At 37.8% G+C, this 22233-nt stretch overlaps 1 protein-coding gene across 6 annotated transcripts in view; it reads left to right on the top strand.

Moving 5' to 3' along the window:
• Nucleotides 1–22233, top strand: part of NOVA1 (NOVA alternative splicing regulator 1) — a 221099-nt gene that overhangs the window by 172721 nt on the left and 26145 nt on the right. For 5 of the 6 annotated variants that reach the window (XM_048852671.2, XM_048852677.2, XM_048852673.2 and 2 more), the window contains 2 exons: nucleotides 1867–2033; nucleotides 12731–12802. In XM_048852671.2, coding sequence (XP_048708628.1) covers nucleotides 1867–2033; nucleotides 12731–12802 — 239 coding nt within the window. The remainder of the gene's footprint in view (nucleotides 1–1866; nucleotides 2034–12730; nucleotides 12803–22233) is intronic. The other variant, XM_048852672.2, reaches the window with a different exon arrangement.

Below are 22233 nucleotides of genomic sequence, written 5' to 3'. Positions count from 1 at the left end.
TATGTAGGATGTGTTCTTATGAGACGTAGAAATACATTTTTCTAAGTGAGATGTCAATTGCTGTTATGCACCATTTTAGTCCATATTATTTTTGTCCTCTGTAATCTGAAAGTAAAATGTATCCTGATGTTGTGAGCAGGGATCTGTATTTGGGATTCCTCTAAGCTGTAGTGTCCTCTTGTTTTTAGGGGGCATGTTAGTCCCACCACAGCTAATGTTGCAATACAATTTCCTTTTAATGGGACTTTTCTATCTTTCTAGTCCTGTTCTGACTTAAAGCTGGTCAGGCAGGTCATCCACATGGAATTTTAAGTCAACAAAGATGAGGGTGGATGATTGTGATGCAAGGAAGAGGGAGAGCCTGGAATTGAATTTGAGGATGGGTGGGTGTGTGATAGATAAGTGCAACATAGCTGGAGATTGGAAAGAAGACATGGACAAAGAGCTGTTCATGGGAGGAGAAAGAGTGAGGAGGGAGTGACAGGTGGGGTTGGAAGTGACAAAAGCTATAGAGGAGAAGCCCAATGCCTCTTTCACAGTCTCTGGAAGATGACTCAGGGTGAATAATGGATCTAAGGGCTCTTTTGCTTAAGGCAAGAAGAACACAAAAGACTTATGTACAGAATCGGCTATGTGATTTATTTTAAAAAAACCTGTTACTCTGATGTACAGAATAAATACGTACACTGTCAGGTGGACACTGGACTTTCTGAGTATATCCTTCCTGGAATTCATAGCACTGTCTGATTTGATGAACAAGAGCACAAGTGAACTGTAGCTCACGAAAGCTTATGCTCAAATAAATTTGTTAGTCTCTAAGGTGCCACAAGTCCTCCTTTTCTTTTTGCGGATACAGACTAACATGGCTGCTACTCTGAAAAGAGCACAAGGGTCATTCTGGAGTCTAGATCTCGAACGTGGCAAGTTCAACGTGAGCCGTCTAAGCCAGAAGAACTCAAACTGTGGTCTGTAGTGAGCTGGATAATTATATGGTGCTGGCTTTTATCGTTTCCAGCTGCTAAATCACATTAGAAGACAGATGAAACTACATTAACTATTTTCCTTATGTTGTTTTTGTGTATGTAGTAAGAAACTGTTGTAGTTGTTACAGGGATCTGGTATGTATGACATGAGTGGGATGGAAAGTGGACTGGATAGTGAAGAATGAGAGAGAAATTGGTCTTGAAAATAATCTCCATGTTAAGTTGCAGTCCACAGTCTGAAAAGGTTTAAAACTGCTGGGCTAAACCAATATATTTTCTATCCAGGTTATTGATCACAGAAATATTTTAAATGTTGATCTTTAGTTTTGCACATGGTTATATTAATGCTTGTAATAGTTATATTTTAATAGCATATTTTAGCATAACCCAACACCAGGCCTGAATGGCAAATACTGTGAATCCAGTTCAGTTGTCTCATTCTTGCTCTTCTTTTCCATCTGAACTGAGACATTATTTCTTTAATTTTTACTTGCAATACTGTATGCACAGTTTTTTATTCACTTTAAAAGTAACTGTAGTTATGTCTAAGCCATATCTGGGCAAGGACCTAGCCAATATTGGCTAGCGTGTACATAGATATACAAGCAGTAAAAATAGAAGCTATGCAAAATCATTTTTAGATCATCTTGGACAATAATTACAATGTTACCATTTGAAATTATCTTTCCATTTGTACACTTACTGTGGCAGGCGGGTAAGGGAATTTTTAAATGTTACACGGCTGCTACTCTGAAACCTCTCATAATACTTAGTTATCAGTTTTCAGTAATAAATCAAAACAGGGTTTTTTTGAGGTGTTGATGAGTCAATGAGCAAGTGCCTAAGATAAGAATTTATCTAAATAAGGGTCTTCTCTGTACAGGTACTACAGAGCGAGTGTGTTTGATCCAGGGAACAGTTGAAGCACTGAATGCGGTTCATGGCTTCATTGCTGAAAAGATTCGTGAAATGCCTCAAAATGTGGCCAAGACAGAACCAGTCAGCATTCTGCAGCCCCAGACCACTGTTAATCCAGACCGCATCAAACAAGTGAGTTTTTGGTTGGGAAAACAGAGGCACATCAGCTGCTTAGAGTTAATTTCTTTTATAAAGAGTCTTAAATGTTTAACATGTAAAGGGTTTACATTAAATGTGTTTTAGGAGAATGTCAGTGGTTTTATTTTTCTCTACGAATTTTTTGATCTCCTTTTGCTTATAGTTCTGTTCTATATTCAGTTTTTCCTCATCAGTATTTATACATAATATCTTATAAATTCAAACACCATTGTATGATATGTATCCTTCATATGCTTCTTTTCTTTATTGTTTCAGGGAACACATTTTTCTGTTTTATTTGAGATTTAAAATATGGGCCTCTCTGTAAATCATTAAGATTTATTACAGTTCAGGAAAAATGGATCCAACAAATATCCTCACTCTTGTGTTGCAAAATAAATTATTTTTGAATTATTGTTTGGGTCATATTATGTACATTGAAAAGACCTACATCATAAAGCTGATGCTTGCAAATGTAAAGATTTTTTGTTGTAGGTATTTTCAACTATTTTAATCTATGCAATTTTTATCATCCTTGCATAAAGCTTGTATTGGCTTATCTTCAAGTATTACTATGTTTTGTGTAACTGTAAGGTAGTCACATACAAGGTATAATGATCCAAGAGTCTTCTTTTATTGAGTCACATTTTCCAAGAACATTTGAAACTGAGAAAAACATATCCACTAACAAGGCTCAAACACAATGATTTAGGTAGCTTTAAATTTATAATTTGTTTGGTATGTTACTTCTGGAGGAGGAGAGAGGAAAATTAAATGAACAGGCATTCAGAGGGAAGTTTCTTCTATCTTGTACTATATATTCTTGTTATATTAAGAATATGATGCGGTCGTATACAGTAGTTCACATTAGCTAAGTGTAATGACGTTATCTTTTTATTTATTCTGTGTACATTGTGTTTGTGTGTATGTGTGCACCCACATATACACATGCAGAGTGTGTGTATGATGGTGTGGTATATTATAAAAGCTTTATTAGCATGAGTTTGGGATGGCCGCATTACTCCAGAATGATGAAACCACTAGTTATTCCTGCAAGCCATTTCAAATGACTGCTGATAAATACCACAACTTCATTTATTCTGTATATGCTACATATTTTACATAAAAATATTTTGAAATGCTGTAGAGAGTTAACAAAAAAACATAAAGTACTATTTTACATATAACTTCCCCTGTAAAGTCAGGTGTCTTAGTTACCAGGAGTGCAACTGAAAATAATAACTGTAATAGACTTTTAAATAGCTTTACTGCATATTTACACTTTTAAGTCCCATGATCTAACAAGGCTAGAAGCAATCAATATGATCATGAGATACTGGACCATAAACGTGGCAGTGGTACAGAATTAAATTCTGCTTCTCCTGCACCCCAGATGAGTGTAAGTTTTTTTTGGTTTTGCCTTTTTTCCCCACTGTTTTTTTTATTTCTTATCTGTGGGAAAAGAAGGAAATACCTCTCTGGAGGTTGATTTGAAAATATGGCAGCTGTTTGAAGCAGCTCAAATGTTTGGAATGTTAAAAATAAGTCCATGGGAGATGGATTAATAGGCAGAGTTGCAGATCAGGAAGTCAAACTCCTGATAAATACAATGTATAATGTATCTGGTCCTACAATTTCTGACATGATTCCACATTTTATAAATTTATAACATAAGGATAGTAGCATCACATATGAAGGGTGGGTGGGTGGGTGTAAAATGTGTGTGTACACAGATACATTTGTGTATCTATGTATTACAGTTACAGTCAAAGTTAAATTATGATTTCCAACTTTTCTTTTATAGCAAATAACACCTTTGCATGATAAATCCCTAAACTACAAATATTGGCTCATAAATCTAAATTACTAATGTACATGTTATTATTCACCAAGGTGTGTGATCCTCACACATTTGTTCATAGATAAAATTTGGAATAAAGTAGTCCATTCTCTGAAGTAGAAATATTTTTTATCTAAAGAATAGGTAAAACCCATGCTTAACAAATTTATAAAGGTTATGTAACATCTTATAACAGGCAAGTGTGAACCTGAACTCTGATGTCATTACAGAGTTTGGAAACAAACGGGCTACAACTTTATTGAACCAACCATAATAAGTCAAAACATAAACTATAAAAGCTTTGTGCAGATGAACCTTATGAAGGGGAGGGATAGCTCAGTGGTTTGAGCATTGGCCTGCTAAACCCAGGGTTGTGAGTTCAATCCTTGAGGGGGCCGTTTAGAGATCTGGAGCAAAAATTGGGGATTGGTCCTGCTTCAAGCAGGGGGTTGGACTAGATGACCTCCTGAGGTCCCTTCCAACCCTAACCTTCTATGAATCTATGAATTATTCTTATTATAATTGATTTGTACAAACCTCTGTATGCCTCCCATTCCCATAATATGTGGGTGCATTTTACATGGCTTATATGTAAAAATATTACAGGTTTAGGCCCTAAATATCCCAGGAAGCCTCCACGCACCAATACAGTGTAACCTGCTTATAGAGGGCAGGGATGAAGAAAAGTTTGTAGGCTTAATGCTTGGAATTGCAGAGCTGAGAGTTAGAAAAACACTTGAATAAAAAAACCACACAGCCAATATGGTTTTCTGAATGTAGCCTGTCTCCCCACCCTCAAGCCTCACTTATATAGGCTTGTTTTCTCAAGTTTTCAGACAAATTGCAGGTGGTGTGGTGGGTTCAGAGAGGAGGTCCCTTGAGCAGTTGGACTCTAAGCTGTTTAGAGCTTTGTGGATGGTATTGAATATCTTGAATTTTGCCTGAAAAGTGACTGACCTCTTTTGTAGAGTCTGAACATCGGTGTGATATGTTCTTGCCAGTCCACCTGGTTCAGAAGATGTACTGTTGCTTTCTGCACTTGCTGAGCTTCCAAGCACCTTTCCCAGTTATTTCCAGGTAGCAAGTGTTGCTGTAGCTTATCCAGGAGGCACTAAAATTGCTGATGGCAATTGTAGGTTCTGAATAAAGGAGGGAAGAATGAAGTCCTTTGGCCAGCCAAAGATGAAAAACGGTATTTCAAGTTTCTCTTGTCTGGAAATCCAGGCCAAGTTGTTAAAAACATAGGACCCTAAAATTAATTCAGTACTTACAATGGCAGCTACTGAATATTCAACCCATTTGAAAAAGGGATCTTGTTTAGCAGCCTAATTGTGGGTGCCAAACTTTGGGCTTCTGTTTTTGAAAATCTTTGCCCCAGAGTCTGTTACCAAAATGATTAAACCTGAATGCCTAAACACAGGCTCTTAAATACATATTTATTTTCCTAAATAAAACTGAAGTCAGTGGGAGATAATGGGGCTCGTCATCTTTGAAAAAAGTCTACTTTTGTTTTGGTTCCTAAATACGGATTTAGGAACCTGACTTTAGGCACCCAAGTTTGAAAATGTCAACCTAAGTCCAGAAGTGCCATTCTGATAATATCTGGGCAGACTCCTTCAAGTCGTGGAGTAATTGTAGACATTGCATATTCCTTAAAAAGATTCTCCCTGTCAATCAGCATCACTACCTTTTATTATCCATATACATCTTCAGCCAACTGACTGTCATCCAGGTCCCCATATCTGCAGACAATGAGAATGTATGGAAATAATTCCATCTTGGTCAAACGAGAAATATAAATATAGAGCTAAGTGTTATCAGAGAATCATAGGGTTAGAAGGGACCTCAAACAGAGGCTCTGACTTCCCCAGGTCCCGGGGGGTGCTCGACCCCCGCTCCGCCCCATGCCCTGCCCCCACTCCACCCCTTTCCCCAAGCCCTCACCTGCCCAGCTTCTTCCTGTCCCTGCCCCGTTCCGGCCCCTTCTCCCACCTCTTCCTGCCCCCACTCCTCCCCCTCCAGCACAGCACCTCCTGCACGCTGCTGAACAGCTGATCACAGCAGGCGGGAGCGCTGGGAGGGAGAGGGAGGAGCTGCTCCCCAGGGCTGCTGGTGGGTGCTGAGCACCCACAGAGTTGGCATCTCTGTCTGCAAGGGTCATGTAGTCATGCCAAGATACAGGATTTGTTGTATCTAAACCATCTAAGACAATCTGTGTGCGGCACTGATGATTGCAGACAACCCCACCTCAAGACCTATCTATAGTGTCTCTCAATCTCTGAACAAGAAGACAAGATTGGCCTTGTGTGACTTCACAGCTGAGATACCTTAAGGAGGAAGAAGAATCAACGATCTACCATCCTCTTGGATCTTCCTGTATGAATAGAACGACTTTAAAGCTGTGCTTCCAACCCTTGCCAGATCTAGCAGTATTTGAAAGCACATCTGATCTTTGTTCGTTGCTCTGAGAAGATCATTGACTGTTAAGGCTAATAGCATTTCTATGCCATATCTAGGTCTGAAACCTGACATTCTCAAAATTAGAAGATGCCAGATGCGGTTGGTGTTGGCCCCCACTACACTCATAATGATTTTTCTTTTAAAAGATTTACTCTTGTTGTTGTTACAGAATTAGGCACCTGGCAAAAGCTGGCAGGAACATCAGTGTCAAGAAATGGTTACTTAAGCAGACACATCACAAAATCTCATCCCATGTTTTTATATGCATCATGAGTGTCTCCGTGCTCACTTAGGCAGTAGTGTAAACATAGCTTATGTTGGTATAACTTATGTCACTCACGGGTGTCAAAACCCAACCTTCTGAGTGACATAAATTACAGACACAAGCGCTCATATGCACATGCTACGGTGACAGAAGAGCTTCTCCTGCTGACATAGCTTCTGCTGCTTGTGGAGCTGATTTTATTATGCCAATGGGAGAGCGCTCTCCCATCGTCCTAGAGCATCATCACCAGACACACTGCAGCAGCACAGCTGCATTGGTACAACTGCACCACTGCAGCACGGTACGTATAGACATGGCCTTACTCTGTTTTATTGGAATATCCAAGGGGGACATGGGTGAGGAAGCAGGGCTAGATCTTACTATTTTCCTCCATTATTATAACAGGTTGTGGGGCAGGTGCAGGAGGAGAATGCTAACTCCTGCTTTTTTACTTTATTCTCGTCTCCCCCCCCCCCCCCCCCCCAGCCCTGGAGAGGTTCCCGTGCTGCAAAGTGGCAGCTGCTATGGTTATGCTCCCAGCCCCTTGTTCTTCCCAAAGGGCTCATGAGATGCTCTTTTTCAGGTATCATACCAAAGCAGGACTTTCTCTTGTTTTGTGACCAGGACCTCATGGGGGACCATAAACCCTTCCCAAGAGCTTTTTATTTTTTATGCTATCCCCTTTGGATAACTACTAATCTTCATTTTTGCCATGTAAAGTGAAAGTCAAGGATAGGACAGCATTTTAAAATCTTTCATAAATGTCTGTCTGCATATATTAACTTTGGTCTTCTTTCTCCCTTGCCTTGCACCCTGCATAGTTATTTACATTAGTCCAGATTGAGTGCAAAGTGGGTGGTGAAACACTGCCAGCTCAGAACGGAAGTGCTTTACACCCACTTTGTGTAGTTACAAAGGTACAATGCAGTGGGAAGTCAGATCTTCAAATTGTAATATCAACAGACTAACTTCTCTATGCTCTGGACTGTAATTAATTACCTAATCTTAATTATTGCTTAATAAAAACAAGCTTTTAAAAATCTATAGTTACGTATTTACACAACAGACCCTAACTTTTAAAGATACTTCATGATTATTATGTTGCCTCACTAGAGTCACACGTTAAGAGTTTGTAATAGATTAAAAAAATAATTAACTGCAAAGTGAGCAGTTGCAGGGGAGACCCATTCTGGCACTGTAGAAAGCATACTAAGCCAGTCTTTCAGGTCCTCCAGCACAGTGATGTGGTGGAATCTTGCACAGCAGCTTTGTCCCTTGGCTGGCTTTAGTGCTAAAGCTATTCTGCCCTTAATTTTCATCAGCAATGGAATGCAAAATGATAGTAAAAAAGTTCAAAAACAGACCTGTTGATTTAAGCAATTTAAAATTAAACCACAGAAAGTAGATTCACATTATTTTAATGTTGCTTAAAAGTTAGGACTTTAAAAAAGGCTGAAACTCAGTCGGTCTTTAACCTCGTGTTATGCAAGGTCACCATTGTTTGGCAAGCCCTGCCATAGCCAACTACAAAGTGGTCAACTGCATGGAGTTTCAGCTTTAAATTTGAATGTCCTATTTCTTTGTGGTGTTGTCATAGCTTTACCATTGTTTAACTGTGGTATTTTATTATTTAATTTTCTGCCTTTTTCCCCCTTCCTCCTTCATTATAAAAACAAACAAAAACCCACCTAGTATGACACTAAGAGTTAAAGTACTGAACAGTTAACAGTTTAAGTATTCAGTAGAATACTTGTGATCTGGCAGGTAAATATTTAATCTTATTTTTTAAATAATATTTAGGACAAGAGTGTGCCAGTTAGGCACACCTCAGCATTAAGTGAACTGTGGAGACGCCCCACCTCAGGAAGAAATCTCAGAGGCCTCCCTGAACACAAAGGGAGTGCACCCACTGCTGTAGCCAGCCAACTCCTTGCTCAAGGGTGTGAAGTATCAGTGTGTTACCGCTCTGTCTTCCTCCTACCTACTTTAGGATGTTATGCACCTTGAGGGACAGGGAGAGAGAGAGAAGTCTCTCAGAACAACTGCAGTTCTGTGTGAGCCACCTAAGGATGAAAATGCTTCTTGTATTCTCCCTAAATGCTGCACACTCTTGTGTGTGTCAGGCAGAATCTGGCTGTTGGTCAGTAAACCTTTTTTACTTTTTAATTTTGGAATCACTCTGTTCTAGGAGCACAAAAATATCTATTACCTCTAAACATAAATTATAAGAAAGGCCATAAAATGTGTGAACAAAGACAAAAAAATCATTCTGGCTTGGACATTGTTAGTGAAGTTTTAGCTTGCTTCAAAATTTTGTAAGCTCTTAAAAATGGTGTAGAGGAGAAATTCTGACTGGCCTTTTACTATAGCCTTGCTAGAGGGCAGCCTATAATTACTGGCGAGCTTTGGTAATAATACGAATTTTTCAGTCTTGAAAACTGAGACTCCTTAATGTAAAATCATTTTATAATTTCTAATCACTTTATAATTCTCATTCCCAGAAGCCTAATAACTTCTAAATTCAAGTGCTTGCCTAATGCAAAATCCTCACTAAGTTTTTAAAATTATTCTACACTGTATAGTAATTCAAAACTGAATCATTTCCAACTTTCATTAATAAGCAATTCTGTCTAAAAGTATATTTCACAGATTTCTTATAAGGCATTTCAAGACCTATAGATGAAACATAGTTTCCATTAATATGAAAGGAAATGATTTGTAAAGTAACCCAAAAAACAAAACCCACCAACTTGCCTCTTTCTTTCTGAAAATTCTTATTCGCAGTTGTATTCATTAGGAAATAAATAGATGGTTCACATAAATACATATAATATTTATGTTATTTAAAGAGAATCGTATTGGTTTATTTTGGTGGTGATGAAAGAGGTTTTGTTTGTATGTCTAAAAAAGTGCTATCTGATTATATATTATGCACATGTGTGAAATCTTTATTAAACTGTGTTATCCGGTTTGTAAGTGACCTTTTCTCCCTAATGCACTTGAGGGATATGTGACCTGAAAAACAACTGGAGTTAAAGAGGATTGAGCAGGGGAAAATGGCTAGAAAATATGCACAATGTACAAATTTAGAATCTAGTCCCAATCCCATGGATCTTAATGGTACAGAATCAGGCTCATTTTTTAATTGAAACATATTTGACAAAAATAGAGACTGCATGAGTTAAGAAATCTTGTTTCTGTGAGGACATGCATTAGTTTCTTGCATTATTTACTGTACTATTCAATGAAAAAGAAAATAGTGGTTATGCCAGCAACCACAGAAACAGCCCCTGCCTCAGACACAAAACACTTTGATTTGAAAAGCAATTTGCTATACATAATTTTGAATATTTTGTCAGTGGTGTGTGTGTGTGTTTATGAAAAAATGTTTATGCCCATTTTGATGCTTGTTTATTAACAATTGTTTTGTATTCAACTGTTCTGACCTCTTTTCATTGTATCATAAAGAAGTTTTTGAGAAAATAAAATAGTGGAGTGCTTCTATTATAGGGAATGTTCTGGTAGGTTCAGTATACCGTTCGAATACACGAAATGTTAGCATTCCTTTTTTTCCACTGCCAAATTTTTTCTGCTTTCAGGAAGGTGAATGTTCTTGTTAAATAAGAATTGTGTATATTCCAGCTGTTTTGTACCTGTGCTACTGGTAAATGGGGTATTTCCCAGTATTAAATTGTTCCTATTTCCACATAAATGCAATAGTTGTACTTGCTGAATTCTCTCCATGACAGCTGTTTTAAATCCTCTTTTTTCTTCTGATTAATTAGTTTTAGAATATAAAAAAACAAAACACACACAAATTAATGTTGATGACACAAACCATCAGATGCCAGAAATATTACAACTGAGGCTGGTAGTGAAAAAGTCTAATCCTCATCTTGAATTCTGAAGTGTCTGTAAAATGTATTTTGTTCTTTAAATACATTTTAGGCCGAGAACTTTAATATTCAGTTTAGTACAGGACACTTTTGGAATGATGGGTTACAGCCTTTTTACTCCCCACCTCCCCAACCCCATCCTGTTTATAGTGGTAAGGTAGACTTTTAACTAGACTGATGGAAATCAGTGCATTATGATCCACAACTTCGGATGAAATTTTGCCTTAAGTTACATTTATGAAACCTCATTAAACCAGAAGGGTTGCATTGGTGTAATTGACCACCATTAGCTCTGGTAAAATCCACAATTCCTTTTAAAAATAGTTCTATGCCAAACAAAGATGTATGACAAACAAAGCCATATACTATAGAGAAAGATGTGGGAGAATACTTAACAATTGATCTGTTTTTCTTTACAATATCTCCTGGTTTCTCCAGGTTTACATAATTTAGCAGAGGCCTATTATTTTTCAGGGAGCACATGGCAGTATGTGCTGTGTTAGAAGCCTTTTGATAAAGCCCTAGCTGATGCTTGGGATAAATTCTTTTTGTTTATGGTGAGTTGAAGGTATGAAATAGGAGCCTGTTTGTTTATTAAAAATTCTATTGCTTTTCTGATGGCTTTATTTACAAATATATTCTGAAAATGTAAAATAAAGAGCTCTACATTGCTCTGCATATAGGCCTAAATATTCAACACTGTATGCGCAAAATGCCTGATGCATATCTTCAAGCCAGTATTCTCCTATTGCATAGAACTTTCTGCATACATACAATCCCAACGTTCTCACATGCATTATGGGGTTTTGTTAGTGCTAAAGTACGTACACCCTTTTAAAAATATGGGTTATACTTTTTAGGACTGTAAATAAATGCAAATACCAAAAATTCTGAAAGTTTACAAGTTTTGCTTTATTTCAAAGTAGTTCTGGTTAATAGTTGTATGATGATATTAGGCACTAGGGTTGCCAGTTTTGTTTGGACATGTTCCTGGAGGTTTCATCACATGACATAATCTTTAATTAAAAGTTAATCTTTAATTCCTGGATACTCCAGAACAATCCTGGAAGGTTGGCAACCCTTTTCTACAGTTTTTAAGTCCTTATTTCTCACACTAATATTGGTGTACATTCAGATTTTCTAAGATATTTGAACATTGTAGAGGTGTTCAAGAAAGTCTGATTTGAATGGGTATTGTATATTATGTCTTGAAAACGGAAGTCTGACATTCTCACTACATTTATATAAAATAGTTACTCTATTAAGAACTAATGTGTTTGAGAGCTATGTATATAAACATGCACATTTTAAATAGAGCAGTGCTTTTTGATAACATGTGTTCAAGTATTAATGTTAAGTATATGTATATTTAGGAAAAAACATATCAATAAATATGACTTCTAATTCTTTTTTGTGTTAATTTTGAACGCAGGCTGGGGCTGCATTACTAACCTTTGCCCTTATTAAATTAATTATTTTTGAACACTAATGATAAATATATCATAGTAAATTGATGTGATGCCATTAGTTGCATGTTCATCCATCATAAGATTGATGTTTACATTTTTCACACATGGCTCTTGATTAAAAAAAATCAGTGAATATTTTAGCAGTTTCTTTTATTGTTAAAAATCTTCAATAGCTGCAATTTTAATTGTTTTGGATATGGATAAAAAAATTATGAAATTCAGTTTGTGGGATATAGTCAGCATACAGAGTGGGTGAATAATTTAATGCCAAAGTAAACGTCACTACTTCTTCCCAGCACTAGCCTTGTTTGCTGATAGAAAGTTTTAGTGTGCTCATTGAACTTGCTGGAATTTGTATTTGCTTTAGTCTTTTTATGTACCCCAAGAAGAGGAGCGGGAAAAGAAAATATTCACGTGGTCAGCATATCTTTTAGTATTTATGTGAGTTCACCATAGAATCATAGAATATCAGGGTTGGAAGGGACCTCAGGAGGTCATCTAGTCCAACCCCCTGCTCATCATCTTGATTTCAAGTCATGAATTTGTTTTTATACACATATGCATGCATATTTACATGCATTACTTATTTATTCAATTGACCTTAAATTCCATTAAGTTCCAATGAGTAGGAGAAAGATTTTAGTCTTAGGCTTTATTTTAATTTTATTTTTCTGGTTACATTACTTTTGTTTGTTTATTTTTTAACTGTTCAGTCTAAGGCTTGTAAAGGTTGATTTGCTCCTGAACTGCTTTGTTCCCAGACATTGCCATCTTCCCCAACTACCACCAAGTCCTCTCCATCTGATCCCATGACCACCTCCAGAGCCAATCAGGTACAGTATCATCCTATCATCTACACCATACTTTTCACGGGTGACAGCTTGCAAACTGGAGAAAAAGATATGGTGGGTTAAGGATTTATTCGTTCATTCACATATATACACCCATAATCATAGATATCTAACGCTGTTGCATAAAGAACACTTTTCAGAACTTGTAAAATTAAATGGAAAAATCATTCTTCTCTAAATATACTTTTAATTTTTAAATCTTTGATAAAAGTAAAATAGACTCTAAAATAGTAATTTTATTTTTTTTTAATTTTACTATTTTAATGTGTATTTGCAGGGTGTGTATTTGTGTATCATGAGTGCAGTAACTGTCTGTGTGTGTATGTTTATGTGTATGTATATATGCACACACATATGTAGTCTTTGGATCCCTTGTAAAATAGAATGGAACTATCCCTAAAACCATATTTAAATAAATGAATGTGATATTAGGAATGGTATATATTTAATTTTGTTTTTTAATTGTGACTTGTATGTAATCTAGAGGCATTAGTATTTAAACAGATTATGTAGTAAAAGAAATTAATTTGGAAGTAAAATTTAATGATGAAAAATAAAGTAAAATTAAGTCTATTTTAAAACATTTTTAATTACACATTCATTTGAGGTTTGATTACGTCTAATTTGGTTCTTATTTTTAAAAATGCAGATACTGTAATATTAGCAGTAAATTATTTTGTTATCAGACTGTTTTATTTTTCTTTGAACTGGGTAATATGTGCAGTTCATTATTCACATAATCATCATATTGTTTATGTTGTTGCTTTACTCGTTTATGTAAAGTTCCAAGTTACTTACTTACATTCATACCATCCAGATTCAGTCATAGCAGTTGTTCAGTGGCTGGTTTTAAGATATACCTGTAAACTGTTAAGGCTAAAAGTACCCTGTATGTATTTTAATAATTGCATTTAATGTGTTAATTTTAACACATACTTTGTTTATTTATGTCAGCTTCTCTTGAGATCTCGTGCAAATTTTATTCAAATCTCAAGAAGGGTTTTCTTGACAGCAAGCTATTTTTTCTCACGGATAATTAACATGCCTCTGAATGATTGGTGCTAGGATAACTTGTGATAACTACATTAGAACTTGTGTTCTGTGTAAATAACCAGGCTCAGCATATAGCAGTGCATTAAAATATATATTATATATATAATATTTTGATCATTATAAGAGAATCTGTTGAAAGTGACATCTGGCACAAAAACATGATGAACTTTATTTTCGGGGAGAAATTTTATAGATAGAAAGAAGGAAGCTTTGGTCAGAGAACTATATGTGATACTATCCCACGGGTTGATTTGAAACTCTTGTATATAGCCTCCTGCCTCTCCAACAGTGATTAACTGACTTCATCATCAATTAAAAAACAAAGATAAAAGGTTAGCAAAGAGCTAGTAAGACTTCTCTATGAACATCGTGTTCAGCATTTCTTCTTTCTGTATCTGAATGTTAGATTTACATGTACCTTAATTAAAAAGTATTTAACATATTGAGCAAACAACTAATTATTATGCTATTTTAATTGTCTCATTGCCTTTCTTTCTTTCTATCTATCTATCTATCTATCTATCTATCTATCTATCTATCTAAGAGGCTACCTGATGATTGTTGTAAGACCAAGCATTCATTGTTTGTAGGGCAAAAAAGGAGTGTTTATTTAACAGGAAACATGATTTTGTGCATGTTGATTGAATAGCATCAGAGATGTACCTGTTTTCAATCTGTTTATTGAAGTTTGAACTATCCAAGATTTAGCTTAGAGTATCAGTGTATGAAAAATAAATTTGTGTTCACCTATTAAAAATGTTTTGCTGATCTTCTCGAAAAGTTGGTCTATGTGGAAGAGTTTTCTAATAAAATCAGTACTGTATTGAATATTGAAACTGGAGGACAAATATCTATGCTTCTGTGTCCTGTCCACACTTCACATTACATTGTTAAATATATTTTATTCATAGACTGTTTTGCTGTTTAGTTCTTATATAAATGATCAGAATCTCTTTTGGACAGTATTAAAAAAGGTGTAAATGAAGAAAGACATGAGAACCATAACTGGAGCTGTATTTATCATTAATTTTGAACATTCTTATTAGTTTATAATTATTTTATCCCCCACTATATTTCTTAGTGCTGTCTATCCATTTCAGCAGAAAGCATGTGGCACATGATAAGGTAATTAAGTCAAGGCTTAGCTGTTCATTCTGGTGATAGGTGACGTAGCTGGCAATTGTTTCTAGACTGTAGTGGTGATTAACATTCAGCACCAGTATATCGACAAGTATCTGCACTGCGGCTGTCACATGAAAATAGGTTCCAGCATGGTAATCTCAACCTGTCAGTAGTTGTGTAAGTAACCAACACAGGAGGAATGGAGAACAAAACAAATGTTTGTTTTGATACACTGCTGTAGTTGTGATGATTCTTAACTTTAAGTAACTGTACAGATATGTATATTCTCACAAAACATTGTGTAAAGATAACATTAAGCAGCTGTTTTAACTGGACAAAAGTCAGGAAATTCAGAGTCAGAGTTGAAACCGCATACACAATACATGCCATTGTGCCTGTATTGCAGCTCATATGAGATTTAAGATCACCCACTTTTCTTAGACTTTTTGAAATAACAGAATATCAAACATTATACTCAAGATCAACAGGGTGACTTAAGCAGGACCTGAGCAAGGATTCATCCTGGGGGAAAGATGAGCATGGGTTCTGCCTATGTCAGGGGAAGGCTAATTTAAACTGGGGCAGAGGGCTCCTTAGGTGTCGTACTGGGGGAAATTACCCAGAGATATGCAGTGGTGGAGCTCATCTCCTGCATGCTGTTTCCCTGCTCACTGTGTGGGAGCTGCCAGCAAACTCTTGCTTCCTGGAAGAGCTTGCGTTTTGGGCAGCTTATACTTGTGCACCCTATCCTTGTGCACACTTTCAGCCAGGAGAAGCCAAGAAACTGATTTTTGCCAGCAGATGCTAGGGTGACCAGATGGCAAGAATAAAATATCGGGACACATGGGAGAGGGAGGGGCAGCTACAGGCTCACAGCCCCCACTGGAGCCATGGGGAAGGGGGGCGCCCAACCCGAGGAAGCTGCGTGTTGGGGGCGCACAGACCCTGCCAAGGCCCCTGCTGCAGGTTGGGGGCACACGGCCCCAGCTCTGTCCCCCATCATGGGTTAGTGGTGCACGACCTAGCCCCTGCCGCAAGCTGCGGGTCAGGGGCGCACGGCCCGGCCCCTACTGCAAGCCATAGGTCAGGAGCGCACCGCCTCAGCTCCAGCCCCCGCCACATGCCATGGGTTGGGGATGCACGGCCCCAGCTCCCACCACAAAGGTGGGGTTTCAGAGCTGGGGCAGGGGGTTGGGGCGTGGGAAGGGAGTTTGGGGTCCTGACTCTGGGAGGGAGTTTGGTGTGGGAGGGGGTGTGGGCTCTGGGCACTTACCTCAGGCGGCTGCCCATAAGTGGTGACATCTCCCTCTGGGTCCTAGGCAGAGGCACAGCCAGGCAGCTGTGCATGCTGTCTCTCCCACAGGCACCACCCCACAACTCCCATTGACCGCAGTTCCTGGCCAATAGGAGCTGCGGAGCAGGCGGTCATGGCAGGGGCAGCACACACAGAGCCCACCTCCGCACCAACTGGACATTTGGCAACTTATAATATTGGAACAAGTGGTGTCCTGATTGTACATAGGTCAGGACGCAGGACAAAGAGTTAAATATTGGGACAGTCCCGATTTTATTGGGACATCTGGACACTGTAGCAAACGCCAATAGAACCCTCGCAACAAGTCTGGTCTGTTTTATTTCCACCTTTGAATATTTTGGTTTTTGTCAATTTAAGTTAGATCATTACCACCTTTTTACATAATAGTCTTTCTAACAGTTGTAATTCTTTTATGTAAACCTACAATTATGAATTATTGCTATTTTTCTATTTAGCTTACAGTAATGGTGATGTGTCAATCAGCAGTAAGCAGAGATTCTCTAAAATGGTTTTTGCACAGTGGAACATGGCGAATCCTTCAGACACATTGTGGTATTAATTGAATTGCCATGGATACAGCAGAGGCCTAAAAAATGTAAGAGATGTTTGTTGCAAGAAGCTATACATCTGCAATTGCTGTTGTTAAAATGCATTGCTTATATTTTCATATCAGAGTGCCCATAGGCATTTATCCACATTAAAAACTAGTGAACTGCAAAATTTCAGTTGGAAAAATAAAAAGCCAAAGATGTTAAAATTTGTGGTACTCAAAAAGTGTTTGAAACTTGCCTCTTCTGAATGTCTATCATGTTAAAAGGCATCAGCCAATTTTCCTATTTTTATTTTTAGGCTGAGAATTTAAATTTTGCCCCAGTGTGAATTTTGTCAGCCATGTTTATAGTGGAAATGTTGACAGATACTGAAGGACAGCAGTAAAATTGCACTGCTATCATAAATGTTCCTGAAATTGGAGGAATATAGCTTTACTTTTATTTATCAAAAGAAAGAAATCAATTTTACTTCTCTGCAGTATCCTTCAGGTGGGAGATTATTTTTCAGGATGATGAATAATGCCATAAACATCATATTAAAAAGGTTGATTTGAGGGTTTTTCCACCCCCCAAGACCTGTAAAAAGATACGATTTTAATAGTTGTGCTAACAATTATTAAATAGCAGTGAAGTAACAAAAGTATTTCTCAAACATGTTATATGATATTTTGCTCTGTTTATGGGATTATTTCTAATTTATTTGACATGTTTTACAGAAACATTTATTTTAGGTTAAAAAAAATAAATTCTGTACGTGTAGTCTACTCTTTGGGGGGGCAGTGTATAGGTGTAGCACCCAATGAACAACAGCACAGGGAAGTAATTATGCTTCAGAAATGTACATGCCTTCCCTAGTTCCTCTTGCGCTATATGCACAGCAATCTGCTTCCCTCACATACCAGTGACCCGAGTAGTACCATTAACTCACACTGACCAGAAGAGCTGGTCCACTCTCCACCTCTCTCATGCCTCGTGCTCTGGGGAAGTAATGGGCTTGCAACACATGCTTACCCCTAGAGATCCAGACTCAAGGTTCAGGAATGCCACACGGGGGTTAAGTAGGGATGGTTTTACCCATCCTCATGGCCTAGCACGGGTGCATCGGCTGGGTCATGATTTGGCCCTTACTATTAAAAACTATTTTTATCAATCTAATAAATAGCCTTCCTGTTCTTTGTACCCAATTGTATTTTAAAATAGTGCACTGATTTCATCACTGGTGATTTATAGTTATATCATCAGATCGTCTATTTTACTTCTGTTTTGTTAAAAATAAAATAGATTCATATGGGTTACGTAGAATGATATGAAGTCAGTGGGGTACCAGGTGGGTGCAAGGATGTGCCCATTCATTTCTCAGGGCCTAAGACTCTTTGGGGCCATTGGCTTAGTCTTCATGTGTGTTTGTACGGTGCCTAGCATAACGGAGCCCTGATCCTGCTTGGGGCATCTGATCTCCGCAATGAATGTATTAAATAATAAATCTCAGTCCTGATCTCTCAGCCCCAGCCTAATCTCCCCAGAGACGTTATGTAAAATGCCTTACATATAAGTTTATTGGGAGTTTGTGAAGTTGAACGAAAGACTGAAGTGATTAATCATACAGTATTGGATGAGCGAAATTGAATTCTGACCTTCAGGAAGTGGGTAAGTGATTTGGTACAGAGTTGTGGGCAAAGAGAAATTGAAATCACCATCCTTCAGTAATGCTGCAAGAGACACTGGTCAGAACTAGTGTGGCATAGGGAATGGCAGATGACCTCAAGGTTAGGAATCAGTTATATCATAGCACCCACAAAATCAAACTGGCACATGTGAGTTGAAATAAGCTCGTATCCAGAAGTAGCTTTCCTTATGGTATGTATTACCACAAGCTACTTTCTTATAGTTGAGAAATGAAAATAAAAGTATATTTGTACAAATGAAAACAGAATGTTCATAACACTGAGAGCCTAATATTTACCCTTACATTAGAAATACATCATTTGCAATCTGGAAATCCCATCACTTCTGAGGCTAATTTAGTGCTTCTGATTCTGAGACAGTGGGGCTGATTTTCTTCTGTGACATAGCAGGGGGTGCCAGTTCCAGCTCCCTGATTCTCTGAGACAGCCCAATGCTGATGATGCATAGCACTGTGTAGGCAGCTCTAGGATCTGTTACTGCAGTAGGGTAATTTAATGGACCTTATGTCAATGGAGGATTGCCATAGTGGAGAATTTCTCTGTCATGCCCCTTGCCCATCCCTATATGCCCTTATGTGACCTGAATTGTGCAAGAAGAGAACCTGCCCCAAGGTACCATTACAAATCAATCCCACTGTCTGTGATTAGCAGGAGTTATGAAATAGGATAGTGCCCATATCATTGTAACCACACCAAGCACATTGTAATACATGGATAAGAACTCAGTTTTCATAATTTCCAAAGTAAGGCATGTTCTTAATTTATATATATATAAATAAATAACTGATCAGCTTGTAGATTAGAATATTTGATATATGACCCTGTGTAATCAATATGATGTCTGCAACACCGTTACACCCTTCTGGAATTGTGGGTTACTTGCCACTATCGTTTGAGTGCTAAGTAGAACAGACAGAGACAGTCTCATTAGTGCAACAGAGTTGTGTAATAGTTACAGCACAGGACTGGTAGTTAGGAACTCCTGCTACATGGATTCTAATTCTGACTCCACTACTAACTACTTGTTTGGCATTGTGCAAGGCACTTAGCCTCTGTTTCCAAGTTTCCTAATTTGTGAACTGGATGTAAAAGTACCAGTTTACATAACCCATAGGAGATTAGGACGTCAGGATTAATTATCTGATAGTTAATTTCTATAAACTATAAGTTTGGGCATAATTATTGTTACAAAAGTTTCAGTATCAAAGATATGTCCCGGCCTGACTTCCATGTAACCCGGTGTCATCGTACCTAACTGTAGAGTGATTTGCAGTAATCCTGCTCTTATTAGCTGACTGAAACATATTAAATTGTATAAAGGTAATCTCTGAAGTATCCCTTAACTCTTACCAGTGAGTGAGGCTGTCTCAAACACCCTGAATATGTGTCTTCTCTGGGGGGGGGGGGGGGCAAATGGGGAGAAATCTCTGATTTGGTCTTCTGTTATCATTATGATAATGGTACTGAGTTCTGTTTCCAACTCTGACACAGACTTTTTGTTTGACTATGGGTAAGGCATTTGACCTCCCTGTTCCTCAGCTCCCCATCTTTAAAAGAGAAGTTAATTGTTAACTATCTGTCTCTAAAATATTTTGATGCTCTGATAGGTCATTAGAAGTGCAAAGCTATTATTATTAGGATTCAGAGTAGCAGCCGTGTTAGTCTGTATCCGCAAAAAGAAAAGGAGGACTTGTGGCATCTTAGAGACTAACAAATTTATTTGAGCATAAGCTTTCGTGAGCTACAGCTCACTTCATCGGATGCATTCAGTGGAAAATACAGTGGGGAGATTTATATACACAGAGAACATGAAACAATGGGTGTTACCATACACACTGTAACGAGAGTGATCAGGTCAGGTGAGCTATTACCAGCAGGAGAGCAGCGGGGAGAAAAAACCTTTTGTAGTGATAATCAAGGTGGGCTATTTCCAGCATTTGATAAGAACGTCCGAGGAAAAGTAAAACGATTTCCCCATGTTTATTTCCCCCTCCCAACCCCCACTGTTCCTCAGACGTTCTCTAATGTGCCTATCACCAGAGGATCAAGTACGGCAGGTTAAATAATGAAAAAAGAGAAAATCTATTTGTGGATGAATTACTCTAATTAATTTTGTTGTTATTCAGACCATGCGTTACTCACTCAGACAGGCACAAGTATATCTGGAAATATTTGTGAACCCTGGAAGTTTAACAAATTCATACCAGAAATTTGTAATTTGCTATTCATCATTCATTATGTTCCTGTTGAAAAGTCTGTCATTGAATCAGGGAGCAGAAACAATATCATATGACTAATCACACACTGAATTGTGAATAAAGAATAATGCAGAAGTTGTAGTGAATGGTTTGTGGAGCACTCGGGATCTAAAGAGGATTTGTCCAAATCAGATATCAGAGATACCAGCTCAGGAATTATTCACAACCCGCTCATCCCTTCCCCCGCCCTCCCCCCAAAAGCCTAAATTTATAAAATATTTGGTTTGAAAAATCCTTTTTCACCATTTTAGTATCTAGGCATTTCATGATAGCTGCACCCTTCTGGCAGGCTATCTGTTGGGCCATCCATCTGTGTTCTTATATCATAACTATTATTATGGTATCTGAGCACCTTACATATCTATTAAAGTGAGCACAAAAAGATACATTCCATTCCAAAGGGCCGGAGGTTCATGGCTGTTCTGATTATTTCTGGGAAAGAGTCTTATAGTTGTGGTGGGCCAATTGTTGAAACTGTTTTGTCTCCTGAACAGGAATTCAACCCATAAAATCTCATAGAATGGGGTGGTCCCTCACTTAACATGAGCCAGACCTAAGGAGAGCTTTGAAGATGTAGATCAGAAACTTGAATTTGAACAGTTATTCAAGTTGATGTTCTCAGTTCTTTTCTTGACCCAAATCCAAAAACTGTCTTTCATCTATTTGCAGGACACAATCACAAGGAACATTAGACAGATCCTTTCTCTTCCCCTGTGTGTTAAAACATTGCGTGTTCTAGTGGAGAGTTATACATTAAAGGGATTTTAAAGCATAATTCTAACCTCCACTTACTCCAAATAGGCCTACTTTGTACATACTGTATAGTGTTCCATAAACATGTGCTGGCCTCTGCCCCAGTTTTCAATCTGAATATGAAATAATTGGTGAGGGTTTAACCTTCCAACATAATAGCTAGGTTTAACCTTCCAAATAAGAGCTTTTCTCTTTAGTGTATATTGTTCTATGTTTACTGTAGAATATGAAAAGTGGATTTAATTTGGTGTTTGTATAAATTCCATGGTCCCTTTAGTTAGAATCTGAATATTCTTCAAAGAAGTATTGATATATAGGTCTTGCCATCAGTGCTGTCTGGTGGTCATCCACTTTATTTGGGTAGCTTCCCTCATTAGCAGCCCAATTAGGCATGCCATTCCTTCCAGGAATCTAAACCTAGTCTTTCACTCCTTCTAGTCCCCCCATAGGCCACTGAGCTCCCCGTCCCTATCTCTCCCCCGTCTTTCCTCTCTTAAAATGCTATTTTTGTGGTCCGTCTCTGAGAAAGAATTTGGTAAGCAGAAAGCTCTGTCTTTTTGATCTTCAACCTTCGAAAGCCCTCTCTATACTAAAAGTTTTAACTGAGTTTATAACCCATTAGTTCTGTGGTTGCCTCTAAAAACATGATTTGTGTCCCCACTTACCGATGGTTAAT

Source organism: Caretta caretta, chromosome 6, assembly GCF_965140235.1.
Source record: "Caretta caretta isolate rCarCar2 chromosome 6, rCarCar1.hap1, whole genome shotgun sequence".
NCBI classification, from domain to species: domain Eukaryota; kingdom Metazoa; phylum Chordata; order Testudines; family Cheloniidae; genus Caretta; species Caretta caretta.
This window is presented reverse-complemented; position numbering and strand designations above follow the sequence as displayed.